This window comes from Fulmarus glacialis, unplaced genomic scaffold (genome assembly GCF_000690835.1).
Source record: "Fulmarus glacialis isolate BGI_N327 unplaced genomic scaffold, ASM69083v1 scaffold14479, whole genome shotgun sequence".
Taxonomy (NCBI): Eukaryota; Metazoa; Chordata; class Aves; order Procellariiformes; family Procellariidae; genus Fulmarus; species Fulmarus glacialis.
Window position 1 is genome coordinate 1 of NW_009231496.1, and position 22,294 is coordinate 22,294.

Here is a 22,294-nt window from a genome sequence, read left to right on the forward strand (position 1 = left end):
CAAACTTACTGAGGGAGCACTCAATCCCACATATACACAAATATATCCCACATATACACAAAAAATCCCACATATACATATACATATACACAAAGTTCCTCATGTAGAAGGAAGAAGCAACGTGGGATTGAGAGCAGTCATTAGTACTTAAAATTTTAACAGCACAAATCTAAATATTTTATATTGTGTTCAGTATATTTTCATGCAACAGAATCAATCAATTTTACTATCACCTAAATCTCCCTGGAACTCTTTTGGTTTTACATGAGTGTTTTTACATCCAGCTAAGAACAGGTGCTTTCAATAAATTTCTAGTAAGTATATGTTTTGTGAAAGCCATTAAACTGAGGCAAATTTCTAAGGAGGATTTTGTTACTGTCTTGATTCTTCCGGATTCCACATCTCAACGCCTGCACCTCTACTGCACAATGTGCTAGAGTGTAGAAATGCTGAAGTTAGTGAAACAGGATATATTACTTTGGGAGACAAATATCACTGTGTGATGATGGATATCGCTGATGTGACTATAAGCTAGGTTGTATAGAACTAGTTCAGGCATCTGTGTTGCACTTTTTTGTACAAGGTAAACATAGTTTTAGTTTTGTAGCCAAGATAAAATTATAATCCCTAGAAAACTTAACAGATGATCTTCAACCCAATTGCACTTCAATAGCTAAATAACATGTGTTCAACCTAAAGAAACAATGAAATGCACAGTTATAAATTATAAAACGAGTTTAATATATTCCATATGTAACAATTACATTATATAATCTTAAATTAATTCATACTTGTGATTACCAAATGTCCTGGTTTCGGCTGGGATAGAGTTAATTTTCTTCCTAGTAGCTGGTACAGTGCTGTGTTTTGGATTTAGGATGAGAATAATGTTGATAACACACTGATGTTTTAGTTGTTGCTAGGTAGTGCTTACACTAGTCAAGGACTTTTCAGCTTCTCATTCCCTGCCAGTGAGAAGCTGGGAGGGGGCACAGCCAGGACAGCTGACCCAAACTGGCCAAAGGGATGTTCCATACCATATGAAGTCATGCTCAGTATATAAGCTGGGGGGAGTTGGCCAGGGGTCAGCGACTGCTGCTCAGGAACTGGCTGGGCATCATTTGGCAGGTGGTGAGCAATTGCATTATGCATCACTTATTTTGTATATTATTTTATCATTATTATTATTATTATTTTCCCTTCCTTTTCTGTCCTATTAGGCTGTCTTTATCTCAGCCCACAAATTTTACTTTTTTTTCCCTGATTCTCTCCCCCATCCCACTGTCGGGGGGGGAGTGAGCAAACAGCTGTGTGGTGTTTAGGTGCCTGCTGGGTTAAACCACAACACCAAAGGAAGTGGTTAAAAAACCTCTTTTTTTCATTAATATTAGCTTTTCAAAAAAAAGTCCAGTTAAGTTAATTTAACTTATTTGGCTAAACAGAAGGAAGTGGGATTAATTCTTTCCACTGCAAATTCTAAGAGTCATGAAGTTACATAAAAGTTCCTTTCTAGACTAAATGTATCTAGAAAAAATATGAATTGGTGCTGATTATAATTCTTAATTTTCTTGTATGTGTAGCTGTTTAAATTCTATACTCTATAAGTATATCAGAATATAATCAGCAGATGATCTTTTAAAGTCTTACACTTACATCTCGTGAATCAACAGCAGCATACATAATATCCATCCATCCTTTGAAAGTAGCCTAGAAATAAAATACAGTTGTTTATCTTCCCTATAAAAATTCATAATGTGGAAAATAACTAGGTCACAGCACTTGGACCTTAACTTTTAATAAAATCATATCTAAATTTATAAACCACATCTAATAACACAGGCATAATAAAATATTTTTCATAGTAATTTTTTGAGAAATTATTTTTTAGGTATTCCAGAAATATTAAAAATCAGGCTCTGAAGGTCTCAGCAAGGGCACAGTGTGTTTGAAGCTGTAGAGGCCTTACTTTGCAGATGAAGAATGGTAGCCTCAGATAGACATTAATGCTGGAAATGTTCTGGTAGAATTTACTAGAATCACTCATGGTGACAGCCATTTTATCAAGTTTACAGCATGAATTGATGGAGTCAGCAATACAACTTCTGGACAGATACCAACATGCATCTGAATGTTTTTGCTATGGCTAAACTGCCATGGTATTTTTAGAAATGTTTTAATCCCACATAACTAAAAGGAATAGACTCTGTTCATAATAAAAATATACATTGGTTCTTGAGGGATAAGATTTACAGAAGAGCGAGTGGACTGTGAAAGAGCTGTAATTAGCTTTTATAAAACTTTGGGCTGAGTTCCTATAGAGACTTTGTCTAGGTAGAATAAAGAGTAAAAAATATCTGCCATCATTGCTCTAAGGAGGTGATTTTCATGGACATTGAATATCTGCTTTCTGAGGAACACCAAAGGGTTGGTGTGACATGCTAGTTGAAGGTGTGAGCGCCTGCTCACTAGCCAGATTTTCCAAGCTTATTCACAACAAAGAAAAAAAAGAGCTAAAAAGCCTGTGGAATGAACAGATAAAGAGCATCTCTCCTGAGGAGGTTCAGGAGAGGAACCATCCCAAGGAGTATATTTGCATCTGTGCTTGCCAGAAGTGAGCTCCGGTACTTTGGTACAGCTGCTAGTTTTCACAGCAGAAAACTTGCACTCCGGGAGTGTTCATATGCTCTTGAATCTTGCAGTGCAATACAGATTTACTAAGAAGGTATGCTTGGAGCCAGGCTTCATAAATCTTTCTGGCTCAGTTGACAATTGACAGCTATTTGGTGCACTTTGCATAGCACCATTGGAAGAGGAGCAGAGTTTGATAAGAGCAATAAATACAGAAGAGTGGAGGGAGAATGTTAATGGAGACAGTCAGCTGAAGAGGTGACATAATACATGCTCAAGGATCCCTTAATTTCTGCAGGAAAAGTAAAGGGCAGAAGGGAATATTTGAAAAAGAAAATAATGAAAAATCAGAACAAAAAGAAATAAAGAAAGAGAAGAAGAACAAAAGGTCCACAGTAGTGATGTAGTAATTAAAGACCAACACTGTCTGGATGGGTGACATGGATGACATTCAGACACAGCTTCAAGAGACTAGAAGTTTTCTTTATACATCTTCAGAGGCAAGTATTTGTAGTAAGATGGTTCACTTTAATCTCTAGTACAAGGATAGCAATGAGATCTGAAGTCAGAGAATTAGAATCGTCATTCAGTACTACTGCTCAGCACATGAGAGTCACGTTGCCTTTAGAGGCAAAACATTTTAAGCCAGGTAGTTAATTTGGGAATCAAGGTCAGCTAGGGATACTGACCTGCTCCGGGGTAGAAGGGACAAGCATATCATTCTTAGATAACTTGGTCATACCAGAGCAGTAACAATCCCATGACATTTCTGACCTCTTTTCATACAGTGAAGCTGTATGTCAGGTTATAGACAAATGATTCTACAGAGCTCAATCATCTAAGCATAATTGCTTGCTTGCTTGCTTTCTTGCTTGTATTTTGGGTCAGATATCAGCTATCAGAAGCTCCATTCTAAGCCAAGGAGCCTGTAAAGAGCTAAGGTCTTTAGTCCTCTTGCATAGGTAAAAGGTATGCTCAGTACCTAGAACAAAGTCGTCTCTGTATCACAGTGCATAGGAAAAGGACTTAAAGGGGAAATCCAATTTACAGACTTTGTATAAGTAGCAATAATTAATAGAATGAATATGCCATGCAATACAATAACATCTAATACTTCACAAGTATAATACTATAAGTAAAATATTTAGTATATTATAATGACTCCTTAACAAGCATTAATGGAATATGATAGTTAAAAATCATGAGTATTTTTTTGTGATAAAAGTATTTTACATTTTCCTATTTTACCCACAGTTTAATGTCTTTGTAGTTTTATGTACTTCTTAATGAAATATATTTATTTTAGTAGCAAGTGCTGTTTATCTGCAAACATCAAGAGAAAGTGTTATATGATTAATCAGACCTAATACTCAATTAGGATCTGTCTATCAGTAACTATCCATATTCTTCCCATGGGCAGTTCCTACTTCTCTCAGAGGATTTCAGAACTCTTACACAAGTATTATGATAATAAAAAATTGGCTCCTTGCTACATGAAACATTGGGTGCCCCAATCTCAGATCTTGCATTATTTATGATTCCTTTCCCTAAACCAACTTCCAGGTCTGGAAAATCAAGCCCCTATTAAACAAATATCTGCACTGGAGACACTAGGTATTTTTATTTTTACCATTTAACTTACAAACTGGTTCCTTAAATGACTATGGACATGAAGAAAAATCCACTCTACCTTGACCGGGCTGTTGACAAAAGAAAAATTATTTCACAGTGCCAAAAGTGCCTAGATTAATGGATTTTGACTGTGAAAGATGTTGCTGTGGATGTGTAATGATACCTAGCAAGAGATTATGTGGGAGGCATTGGCGATAGTTGCTCACTTCAGACCAGGCAGTCAGTTAGGATGTCTGCCCTCTTTTAAGCTGCTGTCTGCCCTCCTGTCTTTCAAGATAACTGAGCTCATAAAAGAGAGACCTTTTTAATAATTAGAGGGACTTCTGAGCCTTGTCTACCATGGCAAGACTCATGAAATGCATTCCTGAAGTTTATATTGTGCACAACTAAAAAGATTCTTGTACCTTTTTCACTTACTTTTTCACATTATTATCATTATGATGAGACTGTGTTCCCTAGCCTTGGAATGGAAAGTAACTCTACTCTCATTAATAAAAAAATTACAGGTAACAATGCAATAGAGTTGTGTAAGCTGTACATCATTGCTATGAAGAAATTATTCCATTACTTAACACTCTTAACTTGCCCATTTTTCCTAGACTTCTTTAAAAAGAGCAAAAAGAAAATATATAAATTTACTTACTACTTGAAGCAGAGCAAGATATCCAGCTCCTACATTATCAAAGTTTACTTTCACATTTTTCCAGCGGGCACTTTGGTTGTTTTTTATGAGTTCCTCACACTGAGTATAATTGTTGACATCACTGACATCAAACATCTCACCAGTTGTGGTGTTGACACAGTGATAGAATTTGCCAGCAAACAGATTTACTCCCATGATGCTGAAGATGAGCCAGAATATAAGACAAACCAGCAATACATTCATGATAGATGGAATTGCTCCTACAAGGGCATTTACAACCACCTAGTGTACAAATTAGACAAAATAGCCACTTAGTTTATGAACAGAAAAATAAAAATACTTTTAAAATGTTAAAACAGTATTAATATGGAATGGACAGTTAAAATATTACATTAAAAATTTAAGGGGGAAACATTATTTAAGGTTCAATAAAAACACGAATGAAATTGCAAAAAGCAAGAAATAAAATTATATGGAAACCAAGACAATGCAAAAGTCTGAAAGAAAACTCCAAAAGCAAAAGAAAACCTGTTAGTAGCAAGATGGATTCTTAGAATTTGTGTGCTCTAGAGAAAAAGAGAGAAATAAATGTTAAATTCCAACAATACAAATCAAAATCTATAAATAGAAAATAAACCAGAAAAAGATCAAAGAATGAGGATGTGGAAGACTGAATAAAAATGTCTCCATGTAAAACTATCATTGCTAATGATTTTATTATCAGAAACTTTATGTGTATATTGGCACCACTGTATTTTAGTATCTACATACAACGTGACATAATTAAGCACATGTTACTTAGTTTTTATTAACCGCATCTGCTATAAGTCTTGGTTTTAAATTGCCTGGCTCACTATAGTTGCTATTACACATACCCGTTAGTGTTTTTTTAAAATTGGCTGCATTTCATACAATTGAGCTACTCTATATGGGCAAGTGGCAGTAAAAGATCAGATGAAATCCCTTCACAAAAATTTTCTTTTACTTACTTATTGTGATTGAACTAAAAGAAAGCCGCAGATATTCAGACAATAATTTCCTACCAAATCAGTAGAGACTGCAGTAGTTTTTTGTGTATGGTTTTGAAAATAGTAGTATTTTTTTAATTCACTAATTTGACTAAAAATAGTCAATAGATCAATAGAGGTTTTGCCCATTTATTAGATAGGGACTTACATGTTGTTTGCAATGCAAATTATGTAAAACATAGTGGTGATGGCGATATGCCACAGGACAGACTCCGCTACACTGGCTAGCGTGGCCACCTCTAGAATATCAGAAGCCTTAACTCAGACAGGAACTACACTGTTTATTTGGAAACTTAAGACCTATGACCAAACTATAAACATGTATTGCAGCATCTGGGTATTTTGAGGTGAAAGATTAAAAGGAGATTTCTCAATAACATTAACTTGTTAAATTTTATGCATCAGTTTTTCCAGGAAATAGCATAGTCTGCATTTTCAGCAGATAACTTGTAATAGTTTGGGGGGTGTGTGTGTGTGTGTCAAATTGGCAGAATATGAAAATAATAATTTCCTCAACAGGAAGGATTTAGCTGTGTAGGAGGAGAGGTAAAGTGGCAGCAGATGCATTCATATGAAGTAAAGGACACTAGCTGAGTAAATGATTTCCCATCTTCTATATTTCCAACCCCATCCTTATTTCAGGTATCTGTTCAGAGAACCTTTCCCTAATACTACAGCATTTATTGTGGGATTTTTTTCCCCATGCAGGTAGATGGGGAACCACAGGGAGGCTTTAGTTTCTGGTGTGTCATTGTTGTCAGCTTCTTCACCTTTTGTTTTATTCTGTTTTGTTTTGTTTTCTGGCTAATCCTGTTCCATCCTGAACTACTGACAAACTAACAGAGAATAGAAGTTAGCCACAGAAATTAATAAAATAAAGTCCCCAGTTAAACTGGAGAATAAAGCCCCAACCCTCTGTTCTAAAATTTCTCATGTTCTTTTACTTTTCTGTATAGGTCCACAAATCAATGGAAATTTTAACAGTCGGGGGGCTGGGACACCACAACTATGCAGCAGTGAGCAGGCAAATTTAATGAGCTCAAAGTCTAATCTCCAAATGTTAAGCTGTACACAGGTCTTTGTGTATAAGGACATGTCAGAAGGCCTTTTTTCCACACATTTTTGCATGCGTTCCCATTCTGGAGTTCTTTGCAGAAGGCATGAGTGTCACACTTCTACGTTAATTTTTGTATGCATACATTCATTCAGACTCATTCATTTTCTCTCACCCTCATTCCTTCAAATCGTGACAAGGCTCTTAAAGGTCTTAAAGCTCTTAATGTCCGAAGCGATTTAATGGCACCAAGTTCAGAATAGCCCAAAGCATTGGCTATTAAACTAACCAATGAGACCTACAAAAATACAGAAAAAATATTATCATAAAAATTGTTCTACAGTGTTTATTTAAAAAGAATACAGATTTAATCAACAGAAAGATCAACAGTGGCAAATAGAAGAACACCATTCTTGCTTACAGTGACATTGGAGGCCCAATCCCACAATTTTCATACTTGCTGGAAAGGCAAGAGGTCATATGAAGGCATGTTTGAAAAAGGAATATATGCTATTAAATGTCTGTTATAGCTGGATAGGGTTTAACAGTCAGATGGAAGCACACTGTTGGTGAAGGATAACATTTTCAGAAATATTTAAAGACAAAATAGACATACTTCTAGTAACTTCATTAAGGTTCAACCTTCCAAGCAATTTAAAATTCAGAATACATTAGGATAGTTTATTAACTACTGACAATGTTATTAATATCTATAATCACTAATAATATGCTAAATAATGTAGTGGTTAATTAGCTTTTGTTATAAATATAACTTCTAAGTCAAACACTCAGTTCATAGCAACAATAGCCAGGGTATCTATGAAATACATATTGACAGAGGTGGTACTTTCTCACTTGCCTGACAACTCTCTCAATAATTTTTTTTTCTCTTCTCAGTATAGTAAAATATTATGGGATAGATATTAACAGATGCTAGCATTATAACAGTAAGTTCTTTATTATCTACAACGGTAGTGAGCTCCTGATTCATGTTACCAGGATTTTATTATAAGCCAGTCCACTTCAGGAAGGAGCAATTAATTTGCTTCTCAAACGGAACTGAGTTTTAAACAGTGTTAATGTGAAAGAATTTGATTTACTTACTTTGAGAAGTTTTGGAAACAGGAGAGGGGAAATATCATACCTTACTCATATTTTATTCAGTTCTACCATCAAAAGCATAGAAAGCACATAAATGAACATAGGCATATTTCAGTCCTTGAAAAAATCCCTCAAATGTTCATTTCTGTACCTCAATCTAGAGAGTTCTTCAAATAATTGACTGTACAGAAATAGGCATTCACCCATAATGGTGGTAAGATTTTGTCCATTATATGAAAAGGTGGTTTCGTATGTTACTTGTATCCATAAAGAACAATTAGATGAATTACAAACACAAGAGTTACAAGACCATGTCTCAAAAGGACAATCTGAGAGCAGATAGAAATCAATTATTCATTATTATGTTGCTATGTAAATTAATCTAACAGAAAATAGTATTTTAGTGAATTCATATCACTAGATCTTTCAACTGGATTACATGTCAGGATGTAATTCTTTTTATCAAAGGAAAGGCTTATGTTATTGCTGTAATGGATAAGTTTCTAAAGGAACTTGCTGTGATTTATAAGCATATTAAGAAGAAAATCTTACTGATTTTCTGTAGTCTGTAACTGAAGTCTGTTCACTTACAAGAGATAACATTATTGTTTCTGCAATTACATTAATTATGTCATTAATTGTTGTTAATAATTGTCATTAATACAATTTATTTGACCTGTGATTCTACAGTAAGAGAGTTCTTTTTTATCCTTAGCCACTCTTAATATATTACAGAGATAACAAGACATGGAATTCTCTGTATTTTTAATTGATTCACTCACATCAACAAGATACCCAGACAAGACAATAAACTTTAGTGTAAAAACAGCACATTTTACAGATTAAAAATAAACTATGAAATATATATTAAAAACATATGTCTCTCACTAGGAGAGCAAGACATCTCTTTTAAAACTGAACTAGCATTAATGGCTCATTCATTTTATACTTTTCTCCCCAGACTAGCACTGTGCCTTAGCTATCTTTTGCAAACAAGACTCCATACAAGCCAGTTACATAGCTGTAGCTCCTGTAACTTCAGTGGCACTGTGTATGTTGGCAGTTTTTAGGTTCTGATTGTAAGTCATTCTGCAGCCTACTTTGTGCTTTCCATTTCAACCTATTTGCAGCTTTCTTACCATGGTGCTAATGCTCTTACGTCATAAACCTGAAGTTGTTTCACAGAGAAATACTTCATCTATTGTAAACAACACATTTTCTTCTGCAGGACAGTTCAAGTGAGAGGCAAAGATTTGCTTGGAATTCTATGATATTAATTCTATTCTATGTACAGCATAAGTATAGACAGCTGTTCTGTACTGCTCTGGTTTTCTCAGTTTTGTTGCTAGTACGTGAGAAAATAAATGTCTCTGTACACTGATAAATAGATAAATTTATTTCTTTTGAGACACAAATGCATGCAGATGCAGTAACTTTAAGAAATGAAAATGAACTCAAAATGGTGGAAAGAATTTTTACATTCGTCTCCTAAAACTGGAGGGTTGTGTGACCAACTTTTAATGTACTATACAACAAGCCCAATTGGAGGGTTGTTTTGCTACATTTAATTGTTCAAAAACTGTACCCATTGGAATTTTATCAGGCATGAGCAATTTCAGGACGGTCAAAGATTTCATTCCACTTACAGATTCATTACTGCCCCACAGTATTTGGCAAATACATTATTTGTTTTAAATGTTATACTGTATTTCTTTTTCATTCAAGTACAATTTATTAACACAATAATTTAGAAATAAACTGTCTATACCAAATTCTAGGACTACCTTATAAAGTTTAAAAATATACAGCATAAAACAGTATCCACTTAAGATTATCTAAGATTACACACCATAGCAGAAAACTATACAAACAAATTTAATAACTGACAAACTCATTGGGTATTCCCAAATTCCCCATCCCCTTCCCTGATGTCCAATCTCCTAGCTTTGTATGTGGTAAAGAGAACTTAGAGTCATTACAGCTGTACATCAAAACCTAGACATAATAAACTCATGACACATGGCTTCTGGAAAAAGGGGTAAGAGCAAAAACCAAGGTACAGGGTGAGACGCTCTATAGCATCTATTTGTACTGGGTTAAGATATTACTGTCTCAAGCCTTTACTAGATACTTCTGCCAGAATTAGTCTCCCCCAAAAAAGCGAATATGTCCCTGCTTCTCAGCTGCCTGCATCCAGTCTCTTAGCTTAAACCACTGATAAACGCGTTTGAACTAATTTACCAGATTGTGATTTTGGGTAGATAAGGCACTCCACTCAAATATCTGCAAGGAGCAAATATTGTTGCATCCAGCAGAAGAGTGGGGTGGAGAGATGGCATGATAAGCTCTTAAACTGAGGTAGCCAGATGTACCAAGACATCTGCCATGGCTGTAAACTGACAGAGCTGAAGATTGCCATTTCTTTGTGTAATTATTAAAATCTAATTTGGTCACAATCACTGAGAGCTACTATGGCTATTTCTCACAGTGAGAGACTCAGGTATGTAAGATATTAAAGGTCAAAGCCCTAAAGCACTATCAGTGTTTACTCTTGAATAATTTTAGAGGATGGAATTAAACAATTTGATTAACTTTAGTCACTTCTAATGAAGAAGGGCTCACTGGTGTTCTCAGTGGGAGAATGCCACTGAATCACACCTGTTTAAACCGCCTGTCAAAGCAGTGTAGATTCTCTGCTTTTCTATAGGAAGATACCATGAGTTCATATATTTCTTTCAAGTGCTGTCTGGTGGCCCTAAAGGAATTGCTGAATTAGCGTTAAGCACAGTAAGACATTTTTTACCACTTTCTGGAACATGGAGTATAATTCTTCAAAAGTAGAAAGTTCCAATCTCATTTAGTCATGCTTTTGTTTATAAAATTAAAAATTATAGGTAAAAATTTGGCAAAATAAGCTGCTTTATTTATGATGATGTTCTTTATAATTCTGAGAGCCTGCTCAGATAACAGCATCTCTGAGGCTGAACTATTATTAAGAAACCATGGAGTATGGCTTAGAATAACCTGTTTAGGTTTATGTTACAAAAAGAATAATTAAAACATGAGTTTCAGTTTATCTAAAAAAAATTCCATTCTTAACATTATCCTGGAAGGGAGCATCTGTCTTCTGCATTCACACTGCTCCATTCTAGTGTAGATTCTCAGGACAGAGCTAGAGATTAACAGTATAACAAAACTAACTAAAAAAAAGAGAAGGTCTTCCATTTTGAGTTATGGGCCAATCTAGCTAGTTTTTTTTTTCCTCAAGGAGTCACAAATCCAAAACATTTCTATTATATATTCACAAGGAATAAGTATTTATGAGACCAGAATTTATGCAAACTTCTCAAGAAATACGGTAGCTTGGGCAGAAATTACTACAAAGGCACATTTGCCCTGAGATGCCATCTCTCAGTTCCACACTGAGGACATGTGTAGCCGATGAACTGGGTCAGATAATGTGTGAAGGCAAGAGACCAAAATATTCTGGGAGTAAAACCAGCTTTGATCCCTTCTGACAACATAAGCAAGGCCTTTGCACAGAAGTATATCACAGCTGGGAAGGCAGCCAAGAAACCTTGTATTCTTTTCTATCATAAACCCTGCCAAATCATAGCTGATTTAACTATTGCAGATTGTCAGCCCATTAAAACTAATTAATTTTTAGACCAAATAGCCACTGTCTTTCTGTTTTACTAAAAGTGGTAACGGGATAGTTTTGGGGCACAAAGTTCTGAGAACTCAGATGAAATCTGGACCAAATGTATTGTTTCACTTGCGAAGCTGCAATGTTTGTGGAAGAAACTTGCACTATGTAGTACATTACTTCCTAAGGAATAAGGTACTATGATCAGAGTCCATTAAAAATAGCATGTTTCACAATTAGTTTTTTTCCTCATAAAATCTCAAGTTTGATACATCCTGGCAACAAAATTATTAACGATGAAGAATGAACAAACTGATGGCCAGCCATCCCTTTCCTTCTGGCATATAAATGTACTTTAAATAACACATCCAGGTCACTGCAGGCTAATACTAATGTAGTATAACTATACAATGTGAATTATTTTTGCATGTTTATAAGAAAATTACTTACTAGTAATGAGTTTTACAACATAATGGACTTTACTATAGTGAATTTTACAATATTAAAGACTGTGTACTTACATCAACAATCAGGAAGTCCAGCCAGCACCAGGCATTAGTGAAATATATTTGAAAACCATATGCTACCCATTTTAAAAGCATTTCCAAAATGAAAATATACGTGAAAACTTTGTCAGCATATTCCAGCATGGTCTTGATAGTTTTGCGCTGTTCAATATATATATCTTCAAAAGCCTATGAAAAAAATATATTCAGGTATTACTAATGTTTCACAGAATATACATGATAAAAAGAAGGAATAAATAATAAAAAATAAGTAGGTCAGAGCTAATCTTTCCCCTTGTTCTTCTGCATCCTCTTATTTTACGTATTTCCTATCTTTAACCATACTACAAATCGGAGCAACTTTATGTATTCTGCCCCATCTGGGGTTGAATATTTTCCTATGAATGAATAAATACACTCAAAGCATGAATTTTTGTCCACTGTGGTATTAAGAAACTTTCACATACACACACAAAAAAAACCCTTTCTTATACAAAATCTGTTCCAGACATGTATATTCCATTCTAGAAAGGAGTTAGGGAGATTATATTTCTGTGCTCTATCAATCAAACTTATGGCTAAATGTCAAATTAAAGAGCAATGTAATTGCTAGAATATACACTATGCACATTGATACTGTAGCAAATGTTCAACTTGAGTAAAGCTGGAAAGGTGGGTAATGTAATCTTGTTGGAAAGTAGTTGTTAGGTTTAATTTGCTGTCACAGTCTTCCCTATCTCCTGCCTCCAAAAAAGGAACAGAATGAATTAATTATTCCATTTTTTGTATGGTCTTTCATAAGCAGAATCCAAGAAGTGGCTGAGTCTAGAAGGAATTAAGGACTTAAAATCATACATTTAGCTATATATTCACAGTTAACAACGGTCCTTTGTACTCAAATCTCTTGATGAACATGCTGAAAATTGGCAGGCAATTTAAATCTTGAGTAGCTATGCTGGCTTAAATAAAATTGCACCAGCTTTACAGTGGTAAACCAAAAGTATCACTAAAAAAGTGCATGTGAAATTTAACAAACTTTTTCAAGTTTGGGCCAAGTTTAAATCCATCCTGAAATGATGGAGTTTTATACAGCTCCAAGCAAAACAAGTCTTTCTGAAGCAAATTTGAATTTTGTTGTTGCTTCTAGGGAGTTATCTAAATATTTCAGCATCTGCAATTTTTTTCTACTTACTAGTGCTCCACTGCTGAGGAGAATCATGAAGACAATGAAAGTCTCAAACCAGTTGTGCTCAACTATGCTGTAGCAGGTTTTTCTAAGATTCCACCAAATTTTTCCTTTGCCATCCTCTATACTTACTTGACAACATGGAAATTTCTGCACACAACCTGCATTAGATTAAGAGATATTAGGATCCCAAAGCAAATTATTTCAAAGTCAATATTTACTGTGATATCAACATTATTAGAAGCTTTAACAAATTTTATAATAATTTTTCAAATTAAACACTGCAATCCTCTTTCATAGGATGCTGAATATCTGAATTTAGATAAGCAATTTGGAGAGAAACCAGACAAATGTAGACATAATTATGAGTAAACTCAATCCAAAGACATTGATATTTTTGACAGTTGACATGTAAGTATTCCATTTGTTGATGGAGTCTCACAAAAATTAATTTGTTCCAAATTTCAAGGGCCCTTTCAAATAACTGAAAAGCATTTTAAGAATAGAAAAGTTAATGGAGTTTCTTAGTTACAAGGTGTATGCCGTGGCCAGGCAGATAAAGTTACTCAAAGCCTTGTTTTGGCATCTGATTTCCAGCATTCTAGGCTAAGAGTATTTTCTTTTGATTGTTGAAGTTCCACCAGATTTGAAAGTCTCAAGAACTTAAATATGCCTGGTAATAATGCCATTTTACTAATACATCTCTTAAGTCAACAGTTATTCTACAACCTTCTGTAAAACAGGCTTCTGGTTCAAGAGCTTCTTCACTTTCAATTTCTGCTTGCTCGCCCTCTCCAGGAGGAGCAATATCAACTGTGCTGCCTTCTGATGAACTGGATGCATTTAGTTTCTGCAAGTAAAGTTCCACAGAACAATTTTGTCTCATTAGATAAATATTCTGTAAAAAATTATACTGAATCAAATCATGCCAGTCTCTGACTTTTGAAGAATGCTAAATTTATACTGATAAATATGCATCACCATAAGTAAAAACATAGTAATGATATCTACATTGTATAGTCCTGTTTTCCAGTTTATCTTCTCATAGGGAACAATTAAATATAATTTGGCTACTAACCTGATCCACGTATAAGACTTCTGAAGTATTCTCAGCAGTATTAAAACTGGAGAGCTTGCATGTACCACACTCTCGAGTAATTTCATTTTCTTTACTATACTGGATTACACTGACAATGTGTCTTAGTTTTCCCAGCGAAATGAACTAACAGAAAGCTCCACATATATCTTCATGTCCACTACAGATGGTGTTTTCACAAACATACACCATATCTGGATTAAAAAGTTGTAAATTTAATGGCATTTAATGGCAAATTTCTGCACAATTTGATTTTTGCAGAAAGCACAAATTACCAGATCTGAAAAATCTTCTTTGCATTCCAGTCTCTTGTGCGTATTGAGAGACCTCCTGAGGTCCTTTCCATCCTGAATTTTTCTATCATTCTACTACTTTTGTGTACAGTGAAATACTATAGTCCTTACTACGGGTAAAAGCACTTCTAGATCTGAAAACTGCAAAAATTGGAGAGTGATATAGAGCAACTGAAATTAAGTAACTTTTTACCAAGTACATTGAAATTTGGATCAGGTCAAGCTGTTTATCAGTCATGTAAGACTGCCCATAATTTTGTCCTTTTAAGAAAGCATCTTTTGAAAGGACAAACCTGCTAAAGATGCACCCTACTAATGCAAAAATTAGACATAGAGTTTGTAACTTGTTTTCAGTTGTGAATACTGTTTGCGTCTTTAATTGCTTTCATCCAAAATACATTCTCTTTTATTGTGAAATAAGGCTTGTAATCAGAAAGCAACATTAAAAAAAGCATGGCAGTGAAATAGTTCTGATTTATACCATGTAGCAGTAATACATAGGAATTTCAAGGGGGATCTAGAATGCACCTCTAACTTAAATACTTTAAATTGTACAGGCACTGATGTAACAAAAGGGCATTTGGTCACAGACTAGATTTGTGGTTTCAGCTAAGCAGATCTGGTCATGCCCTTTGACCTATATGAAGACCTTTCTATACAAATTTTTTGAGAGAATGCTTAATACCAGTTACTTTTCACATTTAGTTTTCAAGATAGTGACATTTTTAGAATATAAAAAAAAGACTGTTCAGATTATTTGAATGATTTTGCAAGAGACAATAAACCATAACTTTTTAAAGAGGCATTTCCATGTATTCCCTTCTTCAGAGACACTGCTGCAAACTAAAACTAGTTATTTAACTCCTCAATTAAAACCCAGTCCCTTCAGGAAAATGCATTGGAAGCTAAGGGCTTTTTTCTGCCAGAAATGAAGTAAATTGGTAAACAATTCTTTCCTCATATTCAACTCTTACATGAGATGAATGAAGTTTAAAAAAAAAATTCATGCTGGGTGATGGATAATTTCAGGGTTAAGTTTCAAGAAGCTGCCCTTCACTCACACATGCAAATGTAGTCAATATAGGGTCACTCAGACCTCAGGTTGCATGGCTGTTACTGCATTGTGACCAAAAATAAAGGACTTGTCGCGTAATAGAAAAGCACACAGGTATGAGTTTGAAAACCATTCTTTCCCTTTTTAAATATCTTGATCTCTCATACATGGAAAATCATGCTGACAAATGTGAAAAGATTTGAATAAATGCATTGAGATTTGGATGTTTCCAATGGTTAATTTTTGCTTAGTAAACATGTTAAAATATCATGTTTCCTTTTTCATACTGCACTTTCTCTATGATTTCCAAAATTTATATATGTAAAAAAGTTACAGCTGTATTGCCTCTAAATGGAATCATTTTATTACTAGTCATGTAGATCAGTAAGTCTGAAGTAAAATATTGTGTACCTCATACAGTGAGAATATTTTCAACTTTGCTTTCTGTATTACATTTACAGAATGCACATTAATGTACACTACATTAAGCATTATTAGCACACCACCTTATTATCCACACATAAGGCTCTCTTTTAAAACGGAAATAAGATTTGTGAATTAACTCTCTTATTATATATCATTGTAATACAAAGAAATAAGAAGTCTGAAACCCGTCACTGAAATTATAGGCAGTTTCTTCATTAAATAAAACCCAAATATTGTGAAAATAATAATCTGTCACATTCAAGTAAGGAAAATTAAAACTAATTCATGGCCTGATCCATCATCGTTAAATCAATTATTGACTTAATAGTAGCGAGATGAAGGTTCATAGTAAATGTCAATTATTAATCTATATGAGTGCCAATTAAAAGGCAGTCAATTTTTTAACTGCATCTTCCCATGTAAACTCTGTTGCAGATAGTCCTGTCAGCATAGTTGCTAAAAACCAAGTGACAGAAGTGCAATTTATAATCAGTACAAACAAACCCTACTATAATTCTTTTCATTATTTTTCACATAAAGCATTCTCCTCATTATTTTTCAAATAATCTCAAACAATTGCATTATAAAAAAAACCTCATTCAGAATAAAACTCCTCTTCTTTGCTTCAAGACCCTAAATTAGGAAAGAACCATTGCATTTTAAATGAGGTGACTTCAATGATCTTTTTTTTCCCCTAGCAATAAAACTAATAAAACTAATAGGAAACTCAAGATACGTGATGGATTAACACAATCTTCTTTTCACCTCATAAATGTGATTATCAGCCTCTAGAACTCGCCATGCCCTGTAAATACTTATTTGCATCTTCAGTGATATCACATTTTCCTTTACAAGGATACATTTGAAAGCAATTGCTTATGATGCAGCATTCTCAAGGCCTGAATCAGCAAAACAACATGCTTGACCAGAGCAGAAGCCTGAGCAATACTGTGGAAATCACACACAAAAATAAAATAAAAAATAAGACTACCTTAATGAGATTGTATTTTTCTGAAAATAATATTATAAATATTATTGTATAGGATGTAACATCAAAAATGCTTCATCACCAACCCAGATACTTGGTTAATATATGTATAATCAGCCTCCATACTGTCCTTTCAGAGCAGTGCATCTTTTTTAAACAGCTTAGATCATTAAAACAAGCTTTGACCAACAGCATGTTAATGTGCCCATTTATAAGAAAATGCATTCACTTAAGACCCAGTCTTGCTCTCATTTGATTTCATTCTAGATTTCAATAAGAGCAAGAGCAGGCTACTAAAATTTTAAGCTTTACAAACGGCTTCATGATTCAAGTGACAATAAAATAAAGGGATTCAGCCATTACAAATTGCCTTTAGTAATTCAGCCATGTGTTTTATCCTTTGAATCTTGAAAGCTGCACTGTAATTGAGTGACAAAATATAAAATAATGGGGATCAGTGATTCCAAAGTGATTCTAAACTGACTTTAAATCTCAGATCTTATGATATTTGACTTTTATATAATATTAAGAAAACCACTTTAAAAATCTCTTTCGTTAGAGTTTTATTTGATGTTTGAAGCATATCTTGGTTTAAAATTTAATCAGTAAAATCTGAGAATTTTCAGAATACACACCAGTATGAATTTCTTTTGGCATCTCTGGACAATTTATACTATGATGTAATATAGGCAGATTATATTACACTATAATCAATGGTACAAAATGAACCATTTGGTTATCCTTTTGAAGCCAGTAAGACTCCACCTGAAGGAAACAGTTTTGAATCCTGCTATAGGATTGAAATCTCAATCCCAACAAAATTTGACACCTAGTTTTATTAGGATAATTTGACCTCCTTAGTTTCATGTAACTCTGGCTCCTGTGCAATATTTGCTGTCCCTACTCCTGAAGGCTCTGTCAATTATGCATCAATGGAGATTATACTTGCCTATAATGAAAAAAAACCTAGGGTAAATATACATGGAATTTTATAAAAATGATGTTGACTACTCCATAGTCTTTCTAACGTACACCAAGTAAAGTCCCCCCAACTCAGTGACAGACTGCTATCATGAAACACATTCGAAAATACCACTATTTATGAAGGAGTTTAAAGTTTCAGAAAAGAGTATTTGTAAAATGCTTTGCTTTGAGAGTTTTTTAAGGGGGGTTATTTGCTAAGTATAATTTTAGCAATTATGAAACTGTTTGCTCTGCTTACAGTTTATAAAACTCAAGATATGCACTGCCCAAATGAATACAGAATGTAGTTTGTAGCATCTTGAATATTTGCATTACAGTGCATTGTAGATTTAAAAGTATAACTGTAATTTTTATGCAAGTAACTACTGCAATAGTTTAAATGTTATTCATTAAGGAGCTGAAGTTGTGGCAGTAATCATTATGTAAATCACTTAACACATCTCATTAAATATTTACATTTATAAGGGCTGAATCAAAAAGGGTTGTTTTTATTTTTTAAAAACTATGCATGCTCCCTTTTTCTTTGGCCTCTTCAACGTATAACATTCCAGTATTTTTATGATCCATACTTCAAAAACTGTAGAGCATGCAGTTATTGCTAAAGACTGTATTAAAATATCCAGAAAAATCATTAGCAGAGTTAAAAAATGTATGTTGGGGTTGCCAATCCCGCCTGACCATGCTGTGATGTGAGTCCCATGACTCAGCAGAGAGCAGCTGTGCATGTTTCTACTGTCTTGCAATGATAGGGAGGGTACATAGCTGAATAGCATGCAGGCCAGTCAAAATCCATTAAAAAGTGAATATATATATATATACATATATATGTATAACTTGCTTAGGTAACCTGTGTGAAAGTGGTGACACGTTGCTCTACCTGGTTAAAAAGCACCAGAGCTGCATTCTTGATTGCTCCAGCTTGGTTTTACCCCTGTGAGAAGTAAGAATGGTAGGTAGTGAAGTTCAAGACACAGGATCTCTAGTTTTCCTCTTTTTGGAATCTCTAGTTCAAACATGGCTTTAACACAATTAAAACATAATTATTAAATATTTTATCATCAGTTGGCAAAAAGGGAAATACATACCACCTGAAATGTTCAACAAACTTTTCTACAGAACTTGTTAGTTTATTTTAGAGAAATAAGAAATGCAGAAGCTAGATCTAATAATCCGCACTCTGAAATTGTGATTCATAAATAAAAATACAATTAATTAAATTAATAAAGACATGATTAGCAGATTTGGAAGGTATTCCAGTATTTTACAATGCATATTAATGAAAATTTTAAGGGTTTTTTTGGTTTAATGTTCTAGTCTTCATTTAACTGAATATGTGATTATATCTCTTTTATTTGCAAAATTATGCATACAGTAAGCAAAATACTTTGAAGATGTATGTCTTCCCATTCCTCCTTCATCCTCTAATAATGGTGGTAGAACTTCTAGATCTCAATGAAAATAAACCTTAATTTCTGTTCAAATTACATGTGATGAAGTATCATATTGTGTAAGTTTCTAGTTTAGATTTAGTATGCTATATACTTCTGACTCTATTCAAAAGAGGATTGGATCACGGTCTGGACAGTGGCCCATCAGTTTATCCAGAGATACGGTTTCATTCATTAGTTATCCACAGCTAGTCCATAATTTAAAAACTCTATCACTTTTGAAGATACTGTCCCAGAACTGGTCAGTTTTAGAAAAGGGGAATTTAGATTGTTGGATATTTTAAAAGAAATGTGATAAAAATCATCCAACAAATTGATCGAATTACTACTGGGTATGTAAGAAATTTACTGAAGCCCAATGGCAATGCTTAACTTCCGGGAATGCAATAACTGTGTTCCTGTCTTTTTACTTCACCTAGTCACAAAGGCACTAGTGAAGCCAATCAGAAAACTGAACTTATTCCTTGTTTTGAAATTTCAGTGGATTAGATGATGAAGGATATTTTTAATTTTATTAAAACCATCTGTTGTGATTTCAGAAGTTAATTGAGCTGCCTTACTTCTCCAATCTGAATTTGTACTTACTGTACATATACTGTAGATAGAAAGGCTTTTGGAATTCTGAATGATAGAGGCCTGTAGGTATATGTATTTCTTTAGTTGTGAAATCAGCTTTCTATAACTGTTGAATATCTTTGAAATTATTTTCTGTGTTGAAATCCAAAACTTTATTCATAAAGTTGTGATTCAGATATAATGAACAGTTGTTAAGTGCACAGAAATACAATAGTTAGGAGTCTTATGTTTGGTAAGATTAACGTAGTCCATTCATTTCACTGATTAGCAGGCATATTTTATAATAGAAACAGCATTCACAATGCTAACTTTAAAAAACACCAAATTATCCCCTTTAGTTACTTCTAATTTTCTTATTATCTTCAAAGTTAATTATCTCGAGTATCTTATTTTCAGAGCAGAAACCTGTTATTTCTGATGGTTATTTCATTGGGTATTGCACCTCTATTTTCTGATAGTAGATATTAAAAAAATCCTCCTTCAAAGTATCAATGAAATGTTCCCTTCTTCCAGGTACTTTCAGCCAATTATTACTCTAAAGCAGTGGGTAACTTTTAAATCTAATAAATGTTGTTGTTCTGTTTCATCCAAACAGAGACTTCCCCAAATTTCTAGTGATATCTATTAGAAAGATCTTGTTTATGTCTGGAACTTGCAGCCAGGTTCCAGAATAGATTCTGGCAGATTTGGGAGTTATTAACTAGCAAATTAATTAGAAAGTGTTTTTATGAAAGTGGGGAAAAAAAAAAGGAACCAGCCTTCCAAAAGAAACTTGATGGCTAGAGTTATTTTGTACTATAGTGTATTTGATAATAAAAATAGGAAAAATTACAATTCCTCACTCACCCACAGCTACAATTTCTATAGTAATTAGTGGCTCTTGGCATATTCCTCAGGGGCACACAGCCCCTGTCCCACTTCTAGCATGACCTGTTATTGCTGACAGACTTTAATCATTCTGCTCCTCGCATCAGTGACAGTCAGTAATACACCAGAAAAAAAATGGTGTCTCATTTTAGAGTTCCTGTGCAGATCTAGCTTCTCATAGCTCTGTTGTTAAATAAAGGGTTATTAAAGGGGATACCTCCTGAGGGTATTTTAAGTGCTAAGTACTGCCACAGTTAAGGGGGGAGAAGTTCTGCCCCATCTCTTACCCCTCCTTTTGCAGACCAGGCCTTCTCCTAGCAGGAATTTTGTTTCAGCGGTATTCCTTGAGAGGCAAAATAAAGCAAATGATGGTGTACTGTTCTAGTGAGGTAACTTAAACACTGTGCCAATATACTCTTTATCTTCCTCAAAAGACAATGAGAAGGCAGCAAAAGATTCAACATAACTGTTGACTTGGTAGGAGAATATTCGGAATCTTCACAAATTCCTGTCACACATCAGAACATCTGTTCATATATTACCAAAGCAGGTGGATTTTTATACACACAATAAAAAAAAAAAAAATCACTTTATCCTTTCCCTAAAAATCATCCAGAAGGAATGGAATGAGGAATCCAGAACAGAAACTGTAATTAATATAGAATTCACAATTTTCAGGGCACTGGTAGGAAATTCCTGTCTTCTTAGGTACTGTTCACAATATGCACACTTGCACTGTACAAATACACATCAAACAGTTAAACGCTAAACAGTTGTGTGTGAGCAAAACTTGAGGGAAGCATTATTGCTCTAGCTTCGCAATGGTAGTGATTATTACATTCTATGGAAATCTTGAGGCTCCACAGAAGTCCTAAACTTATCCTATCCCCATTGAAAATTTCTTCTCAAGTTCTTAATATAAATACTATCCATCATTTACTGGCGGATTTCCTACAGTCACCTGAAATTTTCACTTTAAAATTGCTTATACAGACTTTTGGATTTGGTTTCTCTTCCTGAAGACATATAGATACATCTAAATTCCATAAAAAAAAGACAAAATCCCTTTTGATTTATTATGGTCCTGAAACTTCAGGATGGCCTTCAAAGAAAAAAGCATGATGCCTGAACCAAGCAT

The 22,294-nt window shown here is 34.2% G+C and overlaps 1 protein-coding gene across 1 annotated transcript in view; it reads right to left on the reverse strand.

Moving 5' to 3' along the window:
* Positions 1–1,653: 1,653 nt before the first annotated feature.
* Positions 1,654–22,294, reverse strand: part of LOC104081750 (sodium channel protein type 3 subunit alpha) — a gene marked incomplete at its 3' end in the record, with an annotated part of 53,025 nt that continues 32,384 nt past the window's right edge. Inside the window, exons 18-23 of the mRNA XM_009584604.1 lie at positions 14,154–14,274; positions 13,431–13,585; positions 12,254–12,427; positions 7,161–7,283; positions 4,904–5,185; positions 1,654–1,707 (exon numbers count right to left, since the gene is read on the reverse strand). Of these exons, the coding sequence (XP_009582899.1) occupies positions 1,654–1,707; positions 4,904–5,185; positions 7,161–7,283; positions 12,254–12,427; positions 13,431–13,585; positions 14,154–14,274 (909 nt within the window). The remainder of the gene's footprint in view (positions 1,708–4,903; positions 5,186–7,160; positions 7,284–12,253; positions 12,428–13,430; positions 13,586–14,153; positions 14,275–22,294) is intronic.